Source organism: Capricornis sumatraensis, chromosome 11 (genome assembly GCF_032405125.1).
Source record: "Capricornis sumatraensis isolate serow.1 chromosome 11, serow.2, whole genome shotgun sequence".
NCBI classification, from domain to species: domain Eukaryota; kingdom Metazoa; phylum Chordata; class Mammalia; order Artiodactyla; family Bovidae; genus Capricornis; species Capricornis sumatraensis.
Window position 1 is genome coordinate 26,627,312 of NC_091079.1, and position 12,683 is coordinate 26,639,994.

The window sequence follows — 12,683 nt, forward strand, 5'->3', positions numbered from 1 at the left end:
ATGGGAGGGTGTGTGTAATGGGTGAGTGTGTGTGTGAGATGGTTGTGTGTGATGGGTGAGTACAAGTCTAATGGGAGTGTTGTGGGATGGGTAGTGTGTGTGATGGGTCAGTGTGTATGTGATGGGTGGGTGCAGGTTTGATGGGAGTGTGTGTGTAATGGGTGAGTGTGTGTGTGAGATGGTTGTGTGTGATGGGTGAGTGCAAGTCTAATGGGAGTGTTGTGAGATGGGTAGTGTGTGTGATGGGTGAGTGTGTATGTGATGGGTGGGTGCAGGTTTGATGGGAGTGTATGTGTGATGGGTAGGTATGTGTGATGAGTGTGTGTGTGTGTGTGAGAGATGGGTGAGTGTGTGTAATGGGTCAGTGTGTATGTGATGGGTAGGTGCAGGTCTGATGGAAGTGGGTGTGTAATAGGTGAGTGTGTGTGTGTGTGTGTGAGATGGGTCAGTGTGTGTGATGGGTCAGTGTGTATGTGATGGGTGGGATCAGGTCTGATGAGAGTGTGTGTGTGATGGGTGAGTGTGTGTGATGGGTGAGTGTGTGTGATGGGTGAGTGTGTGTGATGGGTGAGTACAGGTCTAATGGGAGTGTTGTGAGATGGGTGAGTAATGGGTCAGTGTGTATGTGATGGTTGGGTATAGGTCTGATGGGAGTGTGTGTGTAATGGGTGTATGTGATGAGTGTGTCTGTGTGTGAGATGGGTGAGTGTGTGTGATGGGTGAGTGTGTATGTGATGGGTAGGTGCAGGTCTGATGGGAGTGTGTGTATAATGGGTGAGTGTGTGTGTGAGATGGGTGTGTGTGATGGGTGAGTACAGGTCTAATGGGAGTGTTGTGAGATGGGTGAGTGTGTGTGATGGGTGAGTGTGTATGTGATGGGTGGGTGCAGGACTGATGGGAGTGTGTGTATAATGGGTGAGTGTGTGTGTGAGATGGATGTGTGTGATGGGTGAGTACAGGTCTAATGGGAGTGTTGTGAGATGGGTGAGTGTGTGTGATGGGTGAGTACAGGTCTAGTGGGAGTGTTGTGAGATGGGTGTGTGTGATGGGTGAGTGTGTATGTGATGGGTGGGTGCAGGTTTGATGGGAGTGTATGTGTGATGGGTAGGTGTGTGTGAGAGATGGGTGAGTGTGTGTAATGGGTCAGTGTGTATGTGATGGGTGGGTGCAGGTCTGATGGGAGTGTGTGTGTAATGGGTGTGTGTGATGAGTGTGTGTGTGTGAGTGTGTATGTAATGGGTAGGTGCAGGTCTAATGGGAGTTTGTGTGTAATGGTTGAGTGTGTGTGTGTGAGGTGGGTGTGTGTGAGGTGGGTGAGTGTGCGTGATGAGTCAGTGTGTATGTGATGGGTGGGAGCAGATCTGATGGGAGTGTGTGTATGATGGGTGAGTGTGTGTGATGGGTGAGTACAGGTCTGATGCGAGTGTTGTGAGATGGGTGAGTGTGTGTGTGCACGCTTGTTCACCCTGGTGTGGTGGGGACGCTGGCCTTACCCTAGGAGGGATTTGCATGGGTCTCCTGAGAGCTGGATTCCAGTTCTCCCATCGCTCCCCCTTTCGGATGTTTAACAGGACCTCTTCTCGCTTTCCTCTCTTCCTCCCCCCGCCCCCGCCCCTTCTTGATCTGTCCCGTAACTGCCCCTGCTGTATCCCTGGGCGCTGACACCGTTCACTGTCTCTTTGTGGCTGCCTGGGCTCCTGGGGACTACACGTCAGAGAGGCTGACTGTCGGGCCTGGCAGAGTCAGTGCTCCACACTTTTCCTAAATTCTTGAATTGGTGTGACCATAGATGGAGCTGCAGAGTAGGAGCTGGCGGGCTGGCTTTATCCTTGTTTTTAGGCAGAGTGGAATTTGTACTCCCTACTTCTCTACTGGCCTTTTCGGTATGAAGAAATGAAGAAATCGAGGGGAAAGTGCCTTAATGAACAAGAATGTGTGTACGTCGAGAAATCGCACGATCTCACAGTGGACAGGCTGGGAGGGTAATAGTGTCTTCAGAGATGGCCCGAGTCAGCATATTCATGACTGGAGCCGGGTTAAGGAACCATTGCCATTTATCCTTCACTTCTTAAGTGCTGTGCTCAGCATTTTAATGGGCTGCTCTTTATTTAATAGCGACTTTTTATAAAATAGTGGCTTCCTGTTTATTTTTTGTGTTAGGCACTGAGGCTGGGGGCTCAGTTTCTTCCCTGGTGGTCCGGTGGCTAAGACTCCACACTCCCAATGCAGGGGGCCTTGGGTTCAATCCCTGGTCAGGGAACTAGATCCCGCATGCCACAACTAAAGATTCCACGTGCTGCAGCTAAGACCTGGCACAGCCAAATAAATAAAGTCAAATATTAAAATAAAAGGTATACAGTCTTTATTAAAAAAGAAAGAAGCTGAGGCTGGTGAATTTGAACCAGGTCGGCTTAACTCCTGGCCACTGTTCTCATCAGTGTGGGTCTTGATTTCATTCCCACGTCCAGAACGGACCCAAGGGTCACATGGCTCAGCAGAAAAACCCCGGGCCGGAAAGAAGGAACCCAGGTCCTAGCCTCGCCCAGTTCAGCAGCAAGTTCTGGAAAATGTGCCAAGTCCCTCGAACCTTTGGGTCCTTGATTTCTTCTCCCATTGAGGAGTTACATTTGCTGCATCTATCTCAAGGTTTTCATGAAGATAAAATGAGATAATAGCTGGGAAAGTGCCTCACAGACTTGAGTGATGTACACATAAAGGGCTTATGTTATTAGATTTTTGATAATGTCGAGATTTTTTTTCATAATGCTCACGTTGTCTTTTGATTAAGTTTAAATAATGCCAGCTGGTTCTTTCTGTCCCTTGCTGGTTCGGGCCTTGAATCTGCAAGGGTGATTTTCTGACTGTGAGGAGGTTATCCCCAGACTGGATCTGAGACAGACTCAAGGTGCACCATGGCTCGCCTCTTCCTTCCTGGTGGAAACTTGGGACGTAGGAAATGACTTGTTTTCTAACTGTTTCCTTTCTTGTTATGAAAAGACTTTGTTCAGTAGCTCAATTGTATCCAACTCTTTTCAACCCCATGGACTGCAGCACACCAGGTTTCCCCGTCTGTTGTGGTCCTTTAATGGACTGGAACCTGGCGGTCTGGAGTTGACGATAAGAAAGTGACAGAGAGAGAGAGAGAGAGAGAGAGAGAGAGAGAGAGAGGGAGAGAGAGAGAGAGAGAGACACGGGGACCCAAGCTCTGATGGAGCAAGGGTGCTTTATTAGCAGAAATGTAGGCTTATATATCTTTAGTAAGATGATTACTCAGCTATTACACAGGATGAAATTTTATCAATAGCCACAATATGGATAGCCTAATACATACAAGGTTGCTGACACTGAAAAGAGTCACTGCATGTCTCATCTTATGACCTCAGTCCTGAGAATTGCATGCAGCTCTACTTGTTCCCAGAATAGGAATTGATAAGGAACAGAGAATCCTTGAGAAATAGAAAACAGCATGCAGGAATCCTCCTGTGAAATGCTCCCGACACCAGTCTTTCACTACCTCCTGGAGTTTGCTCAAACTCATATCCACTGAGTTGATCGTGGTCCCTAACCATCTCATCCTCTGCCGTCCCCTTCTCCTCCTGCCTTCAGTTTTTCCCAGCATCAGGGTCTTTTCCAGTGAGTCAGTTTTTCGCATCAGGTGAGCAAAGTATTGGAGCTTCAACTTCAGCATCAGTCCTTTCAGTGAATATTCAGGGTTGATCTCCTTAAGGATGGGCTGGTTGGATCTCCTTGCAGTTGAAGGGACTCTCAAGAGTCTTCTCCAATACCACATTTCAAAAGCATCAATTCTTCGGTGCTTAGCCTTCTTTATGGTCCAGTGGTCACATCCGTACATGAGACTGGAAAAACCACAGCTTTGACAACATGTATGCCTTGTATGGAGTATGCACTGTGCCTCCAGCACTGCCCCAGATCCTGTGGGACTTGAAGCTGAAAAGACAGCTCACACCTCAGGGTGTGTGATCGATGGTGGGGGAAGGGAAGCACAGTCAGGAAATGGTGTGGCAGAGTTTGTACAAGCGTGTGCCTCACACGGCAGCTGGGGGCTGAACCGTCTCACAGAGGATGTACTGGGATTTCAATGGGGCCTGAAGTGTTAGGGTTTGCAACGGGATTTGGATTCTGATTGGGATGCAAGATGGGGAGCAGTACAGGTAAGTAAAAAAGAGACAGGTGTCATCTCCGCATATTTAGGGAGGCCTTGGACGTTGCCCCGAGTGAGTGGGTGGTGGGAGGAGAGAGGGAGCAAGCACAATGCTCTGTATGTGTGTGTGTGTGTGTGTGTATTTGCACACGTACTTGTGTGCATGTGCAGGGTTGAACTATGTGCTAAGGGGCCTGAAAAGCCAGGTCTGAGGCAAACTGCTGAGTCCTGGGGCAAACTGTTCAAGGACCGTGGAAAGTTCTAGTGCAGGTGGGCGGCAGTGAGACAAATGATGGAGGCTAAGAGAGACCAGAGCGGAAGGCGGGTGGCTGAGATGGTGGGCGGGGGTCTGGGTGCACGGAGAGGGGGTTTACCGGGCAGACATCTTTAGGACAAAATCCACAGAGTTCGGTGGCACCTGAGTACAGGGATTCAGGGAGGAGGACGAGGAACTGGAGCTTCCTCCGCTGAGATGCCATCATGTGTGCCAGTAGAGGTGCCCGGGTTTTCCTTGCCCAGTTCCAGGATTCTCTGCTCTTTTGTACCATGTGGGTAGCTGATGGCAGCAGCTCGTTTTCGGTGCTTAAATTGTTCCAAGTTCATTTATGAAAATTTCATTTTTAGCTAGCTATTTGGACTTGCTGCTGCTAAGTCGCTTCAGTCGTGTCCGACTCTGCGACCCCAGAAACGGCAGCCCACCAGGCTCCTCCATCCCTGAGATTCTCCAGGCAAGAACACTAGAGTGGGTTGCCATTTCCTTCTCCAATGTATGAAAGTGAAAAGTGAAAGTGAACTCGCTCAGTCGTGTCTGACCCAGCGACCCCATGGACTGCAGCCTACCAGGCTCCTCCATCCATGGGATTTTCCAGGCAAGAGTACTGGAGTGGGGTGCCATTGCCTTCTCTGAATTGGTCTTGAGGATCTGAATTATGGATGTGGTCAGATGTAAGATTAGCTTCGTCATCATCATGTTAGAGGTTTCCCAAAGCTTTTGGGGTCAATTTTATGTTTTCTCCTCGACAGCAGATTGCACCCTGCTAGTTGAGTTCATTCACCCAGGTTTGCGGGGCGCCTGCTGGGTGGGACGCCGGGTCAGTGCTGGGGGATACAGACCACTCTCAGGTCTGGTGGGCCGGGCTGTGCTACCAACTGGGCTGCGAGGGGGTGGCGCCCATGGGTGGCGCGGCTGCAGCGCGCTCTGCACATCTCCATGGAGCGGACTCTGGGTACCCTGCAGCGATGAGTGCTGAACCTGAAGCTGAGATGGAGGGCACGGCTCCCGCAAGGCTTCTACGTCTGCTCAGGATTGCCGATGCCGGTGGTACAGTGGATAGGAATCCGCCTGCCATTGCAGGGGACGCAGGTTCGATCCCTGGTCTGGGAAGATCCCACGTGGCATGGAACAGGTAAAGCCCGGGAGCCGCGAGTCCTGAGCCTGAGCTCTAGAGGTTGAGAGCTGCAGCTCCTGAAGCCAGCGCGCCTAGAGCCTGTGCTCTGCAACGGGGGACGCCACCGCCTCGAGAGGCCTGCGCGCCCAGCACTGGCCTCAGCCGGAGAAAACTGCGGCTGAGGACCCAGCACAACTGGAAAACGGGGTTGCCAGCACCTTGCAAATCTCGGGTTCCCAGGGCCACCCACACTGTGTCAGTTAGGTACAAATTGGGGGACCCAAAGGACTCCCTCGGGTTCACTAGTCTTCTAGTATGACTCACAGAACTCGGGAAAGCTCTGTGCTCGGAAGACAGTTCTAAACAAAAAGGGTGCAGGTCAGAGCAGGCCGAAGGCGGTGGTGCCAGCGTGTGGTTGGGGGCCCAGGGGTTCCAGACACGGGGCCTTCTGTGCGCCTCCACCCCCCATGGTGTCCTGGACACCGCTGTCTTCTTGCAGCTATGTTACACAACAGGACTTGGGAGTGTCTCCAGCCAGGGACACTCACCCACGTCCTTGGTGTCCAGAGTTTTTATGGGGTTTGATGACACCCACCTGCGTGACTGGTCCCCAGTCTCCAGCTCCCCTAGGAGGTCAGACCTGACCTCACCTGTCACAGAGCCCCAGAAACAAACCCCCATGTAGACCTGTGGCCAAGCCCCCAGTACACAGGCACTGCGGTCAGGCCAGGCCTTCCTGGGGCCTGGGGGCCACCTGTGTGGCCAAGGGCGGAGGGCAGACCTCTGTACGGATGCAGCCCCTTCTCCACTGCTCGGCTGCATCCTCAGGATATGTCAGAGGAGGGCCTCTGTCTGCAGGGCAGGGCGCGGGGCAGTAAACGCATTTCCCGAGCTCAGTGGGTGTGACATGTGGTGGGCGGTTTACAGCCTCTCTGCTCATTCTGCTCCTCCAGCTATTAACGCTGCTTCAGTAAGCTTCTGTTGTAAAGAATAATCAGAAGGAGAGTTTTAATGGCTCTGAGGTGAATGGTTTGTCCTTACTCTGCACGTTCCTCTCCTCACCTCCCTCCCCAGCCTTCCGTACGCAGTGGCTGGGCCTCCTGTCCCCACAGCTGTCATTCTCCTGCTAAAATCTCGGGGCCGACAGGGGAGCTCATTCCCCAACAAGCCCAGCGAGATAGAGGCAAGCAGTGACGGTGTATCAGGCTGGCCACCCCGGCCATGGAAGGCTCTGGCTTGGAGCTCTAGGTCAAGGAGGACCTGCCTTGGCCCTGCAGCTCAGTGGAAACCCTGCTCCTGCAAGAGCTCCCCTGTCTCAGCCCCCCTCTCTGAGTTCCTGGGGACCCCACATCCGAGCAGGCGCCTCCGTCAGAGCCCGCATCGTCTCTCTGCACTTCCCCTGCAGAGCCTTCCTGCCCTCCTCTCCTGCCCCTGTGACTTCTCTGACTGATTTGGGAGCCCAGGTGACCCCCTTACAGGGTCCTCACGGTGACAGCAGGGGGCACTGTGGGTGACGCTTTCTTGGGCACAACCGCAGGGAGAGCAGGAGGGACCCCGAACACGTCATAATTGCATAGATGACCATTCCCCCAAGATGGTGCTAGAACCTAGGATCCTTCCTCTGCCCTGATGTTCAGATACAGAGACGGCTGGCTGCTGACATGCCATGCCTTAGCCAGACAGAAGGCTTTCCAGAGATGGCAGGGCAGCCAGGCTGTGCCAGCCAGGGCACCCCTCAAATCACATCACCTAAGACAGCACTCCACCTGCCTACAATGGCCGGAGGCCCCCTCAGCCCGCTCACCCATCTTAATCCCCACCTTCCTTTGGAGATGGATGCCTTAAAAATGAATGCTAATTAAGAAGAAATAAGCGGTGAAAAATGATTTGAAACATGCTCCAAAGCAGCTCTGATGATGACATTTAAATCCTCTGGTCTCCAGAAAACTTGAAAAATACTGTCTCTAGCTCTATAATCTTTGGCTTTAGATTGCAATTATTTTTGTCTCTTTTCCATCAGAACAGTTTGGACCTAATAATCATGATGGCTTAAATAGTCAGAATAGTTGTGTAACTCATTAGGACCATGAAATGCTAAGCAGCCTTTGAGAACCCTTTGCAGAGACAGTCCTTAGCAAGTTTCTGAGAACTAGTTTTCAGTGGAAATGGTGGTTTCTAAGGAGCCTGGTTTGTGAGCTGAAGCTGACAGTCACCCCTTAAAACCCTCCCCACTATATGGAAGAGGCACAGGGCATAGGTTCTGATAAATTAATATTTGTAAATCACATGATTACAGAATTGACTGTGTAATAGCACAGAGGTGCAGAGATGTTAGCACTAAATGATTGTTTGCAGCTGCTCATTTCTGGAACTGCTTCAAGCTTTCCTTTTTTAAATAAAATGTGGGAAGCAAAAGTGTTAGTTGCTCAGTCCTGTCCGACTCTCGGCGACCCCACGGACTGTAGCCTGGCCAAGCGTCCCCATCCGTGGAATTCTCCAGGCAAGAGTGCTGGGGTGGTGGGTAGCCATCCCCTGCTCCAGGAGATCTTTCCCACGAGGGGGTGGAAACTAGGCCTTCTGCACTGCAGGTGGATTCTGTGCCATGTGAGCTCCCCGTGGAAACAGACATGTTTCCACGCTTGGAAACCGAGCGCATGGCCCACCCTGTCGCCCTCTGTGACCCCACAGTGCCCTCTGGTTTTCCTCCGCAGAGTTTTCGGTCATGAAGAGGAAGAGAGGCAGGCCTAAGGGGTCCACGAAGAAGCCCAGCCCCGAGGAGGAGCTGGCGGAGCGCAGTGCCCTGCCCGGCACGGACGGCGCGCGGGCCCCCGAGGAGGGGGGCAGCCTGGAGTGCAGCAAGTGCTGCCGCAAGTTCTCCAACCCGCGCCAGCTCCGCAAGCACATCTGCATCATCGTGCTGAACCTGGGCGAGGCGGAGGGGGACGCAGGTAAGAGCGCACCCCCTCTTTTTAAACCAGCTGTCTCATTTGAACTTTTTTTTTTTTTTTAAAGATTTTAAAACTAATTTTATTTACTCCTTTAATTATGGCCTTGCTGGGTCTGCATTGCTGCGCGGGCTTTTCTCTAGCTGTGGAGCGCAGGGGCTACTCTCTAGTTGGGGTGCAGGGGGCCTTCTCATTGCGGTGGGGGGCTTCTCTTGTTCTGGAGCTGTGTTGTCGGGCCCAGTGAGCAGAAAGGCCGAGGTTAGGATGCTCGAGCCCCTGTGAGTGACCTTGACTCTTGCCCCTGTGAGTCTTGAGCCCCTGTGAGTGGCCAGTGCTCTTGAAAAACATACAGGACACCAGGTGCTTCCTTCAGGTGAGAGCTCGGCAAGGCTTCGGCTCTGAAGCGGCTTCTGAGAGGCTGAAGAGAGCGTGCTCGTGAGCGAGACAGTCTCCCAGACACCCATCTAGGAGGAGGGAAACAGCAAGGGCCTCTGCCGTGGGCTCTGTTGTCCTTGTTTGATTCTTGCAACCAGTTTTGAAGTTTTCAAAGTATGTCTAAGAAGGTAGAAAGTTCTTACTGTTTTGTGCCAGGCTAAGTATTTTACCTCTAGAGTAGGAAATGGCAACCCACTCCAGTATTCATGCCTGGAGAATCTCATGGACAAAGGAGCCTAGCGGGCTACTGTCCATGGAGTCGCAAAGAGCAGGACACTCCTGAGTGACTGAGCACACACTCACGTCATGTGGGCTCTGGTTCAAGGTGTGGGCTTTGGACTTTGGCTGCCTGGATTTGAATCGCAGCTCCAGTACTTACTAACTTTATCCTGCTTTATTTTCCTCCTCTGTAAAATGGGAATAGAAACAGCACTAGCTAATTTGGTTGCTTGGAGGATTCAGTGAGACAGGACTTTCTACAGTGCTTAGAAGAGCACCTGCCATTTCAAACGCCCCCGAGCATGTTAGCTGTCACTGTTCTTCTCAGCCCTGTGGGCACAGTGCCACTGCTGTCCTTCCTGTGTCACAGGTAAGAGCGCTTAGACACTGAGGAACGAAGCAGGTTACCCAGCATCTTTTAGTTAGAAAGGGATCCTTCTGGCCTTTGAACCCAGACTGTCTGACTCTGAACCCCAGTTCTTCAGTCCTAGAAGGACCTCCCAACAGTGAAGCAAGGCCCTTGGTTTGTAAAATTCTAGCACGTTAATGCTGCGAAAGATTGACGGTGGGAGGAGAAGGGGACAAGAGAGGATGAGATGGTTGGATGTCATCACCAACTCGATGGACATGAGTTTGAGCAAGCTCCGGGAGTTGGTGATGGACAGGGAGGCTTGGTGTGCTGCTGTCCATGGGGTTGCAAAGAGTGAGCGACTGAACTGAACTGAACTGAGCACATTATTGAGGGAATGCACCACCTAATGGGCCCCCCAGGTGGCGCTAGGGGTAAAGAAGTCTGCCAAGGCAGGAGACTTGGGTTTGATCCCTGGGTCAGGAGGATTTCCTGGAGGAAGGCATGGCAACCCACTCCAGTATTCTTGCCTGGAGAATCCAGTGGATAGAGGAGCCTGGTGGACTACAGTCTGTGGGGTCGCAGAGAGTTGGATACGACTGAAGTGACTTAGCATGGTTGCACGCACCACCTAAGATTCATCAGACATCGAGTTGGTGGCCAAGGCTCATTGCCAACACCTGTGCCAGTTGTAGACCCCATAAAGTGCTCTTTCCTTTAAAGAACTGCTCTCAGGGTGACCGCACGAACTCTTACTAAGCTGCAGGGGCTGCTGCAAATAACAGACAAGGGTTCAGGCGAGATGAGGCAGTGTGGCAGCCGTCCTAAGACAGAGTGTGAGTGCCCGCCGTGTGGGAAGTGGAGGCGGGGAGCCCAGTGGTTTTGGGGGAAGCAGTGTCTTGCTTCAGAGCCTAAGGTGCTCTGGCAGACACGCAGAAATTCAGCAGTGAGATGGCCCGGGGAGGGAGGGGCAGGAGCTCACGGCACTGTACCCAAGGCACCGGTCCCCAGCGCGCTTGTTCCTACGGGATATGGTCATGGAGGGGCTCCCCGTCCTGTCACCTCACCGAGTCCCCCGCAACCTCCGTGGCCCTCTGAGTGTGTCTCACACGTGCACACATGCACCCCGCCCCCGCGTTTCCTGCACTGACCCTTAATGGTCGTCACAGCGTAGTCCGAGGGGCCAGCTCTCGACCCGGTTGAGAATCTGTTCTGATTCGGTGCCTCCCCATGGCTGGCTTGTCCTGTCCTGGAGACCCCTGGGCTTTCTGCACGGCTGTGGTTAGAGATCGGGGAATTTCCCTCTTTGGCGACGCCAGACATTCTGGCTCCTTCCTCCCAGGCCTAGGAGTAACTAAGAGGCTCAGTCCTGTCCATGGGGGTACCCTCCCCTCCCGCCCCCCAGGCTGTGCTGCCCCCGGTGTTTCTTCCTGAGACCCACTCTGGTGTCTCCCCCACACAGCAGAGTGCAGGCTTTTCACCTGGGTATTCAGAGGTTTCGCGGAGAAAGTCTTTCCTGGGGCTCTGTGGCATCATTTTTCCACGCACTATGATACGTTTTCCATTGTTTGTGCTGACGAACAATGGTGCATCTAATGGAAGTTAGATTGTTTCCTTGGGTTTTTTTTTTTCTATTATAAATATTACTTGAATAAATATTCCCTTATGTACATGTGTGCATTTGTATATGTGTATATACATGTATGTTATTTTTATAGGATAAATTCCTGAAAGTAGAACTACTGGGCCAGAAAGTGTATTACATTTTGCCAGTTTCCCTCCTAGAAAGCACAGGCCAGTTGAGGTTCCAAGTGTCCAAAAGTACCAGTTGGGTGTTATCATTTGTTTTCTTTTTTAATACCTGTAAAGATATAAAAAATACTAAGAAGAAAGTAAAAATAGTGCACAGTTTCACTGCCTAGGTGTAATTTCTATTACACTGTATATAAGAGTGAAGAGAGACCTACATTCTATGTATGTTCACATACATTTTTCAGTAATTGAGGTCATGCATAATGTTCTGTGTTCTTTTTTCATGCAGTTCATGGAGCGGATAATTTTTTCATGTCAGGTATTTTTCCTTCCACAAGCTGTTTGTCGCACTTCCTATGTTGCAGACGTTGTTCTCAGTACTTGTACCCCTCTTCGCCATATCCTTCTCACAGCGGCACTGTAGTCACTATTGTCATGCCCACTTCATAGACAGGGAGCTGAGGCAGAGCCATCAGGAGTCTGCCAACGTCACACAGCCCGTCAGGGCCGGAGCTGTGCTCTGAGCTCACACGGTCTGGCTGCAGGGTCTGTGCTGCTGATTGCGATGCTCTGCTTTCTGACGAAAGAGTCAGTAAATGGAGATTTTCATTATTTTTAAAGGCCGCACAGCCTTTCACTGTGTGTGTGGGCCTTAAGTTTTCCTTCATCGGTCTCCAGTTGATCGACATTGAATACTGTTTAAAATTTTTCTCCCTGATTAAAAAACAGAAAGCAAAAAAACTACTCAGGTGTATAATCTTGAGCCTACAATTTTATTCTATTATTATTATATTTTGTACTTGTGCCTTTGTTATCTTAGGTAAATATCTAGTAATGTAATTCCCAGACTAATAGGGCATCTTTTAGGTCACATATCGTATGATTCCATGTATATTCAGAACAGATAATCCATAGAGACAGAGGACAGTTGGTAATTACCAGGGGTCAGAGGAGAGGGGAGGATGGGGAGAAACTGTTTAATGAGTTTTATTTTAAATGATAGGAAAGATTTTGTATCTAGATAAAGGTGGTGGTCACATAACACTTACGGACGCTCTAAATGCCACTGGACTGTTCATTCTAAAATGTTCTGTGAATTTTATCTGCCTGGTCACTAGTGGACGATCTCGTTGCAGATATTCAGGTTTTTGTCTTGTGTGTAATTTGGGGCATTCCTTGCTCATGTTCTTTACTGACTACACTTTTGGATTGCCATATATTCTGAAGATATTTTCCAGTTTTATCATTTGTCTCTTCATGTGCAGAATTGCTTTTTCTTTCCTTTTGCATTTTACTGAAGTTTTAAATATCGGCATTTGTCACTACTGTCAGATTTCATGCCCTTCTTATCGTAGCTTAGGACACTTACCTATATACCCCAAATAAGAAAAAAAACCTTCTATATACTCCTCTGTTATTTGTATGGTTTCATT

General features: G+C 50.7%; 1 protein-coding gene across 1 annotated transcript in view; it reads left to right on the plus strand.

Annotated features, from left to right (window-relative positions):
• The window catches only part of ZFAT (zinc finger and AT-hook domain containing), a 155,933-nt gene that overhangs the window by 32,283 nt on the left and 110,967 nt on the right, over nt 1–12,683 (plus strand). The window contains exon 3 of the mRNA XM_068983678.1: nt 8,262–8,498. Coding sequence (XP_068839779.1) covers nt 8,262–8,498 — 237 coding nt within the window. The remainder of the gene's footprint in view (nt 1–8,261; nt 8,499–12,683) is intronic.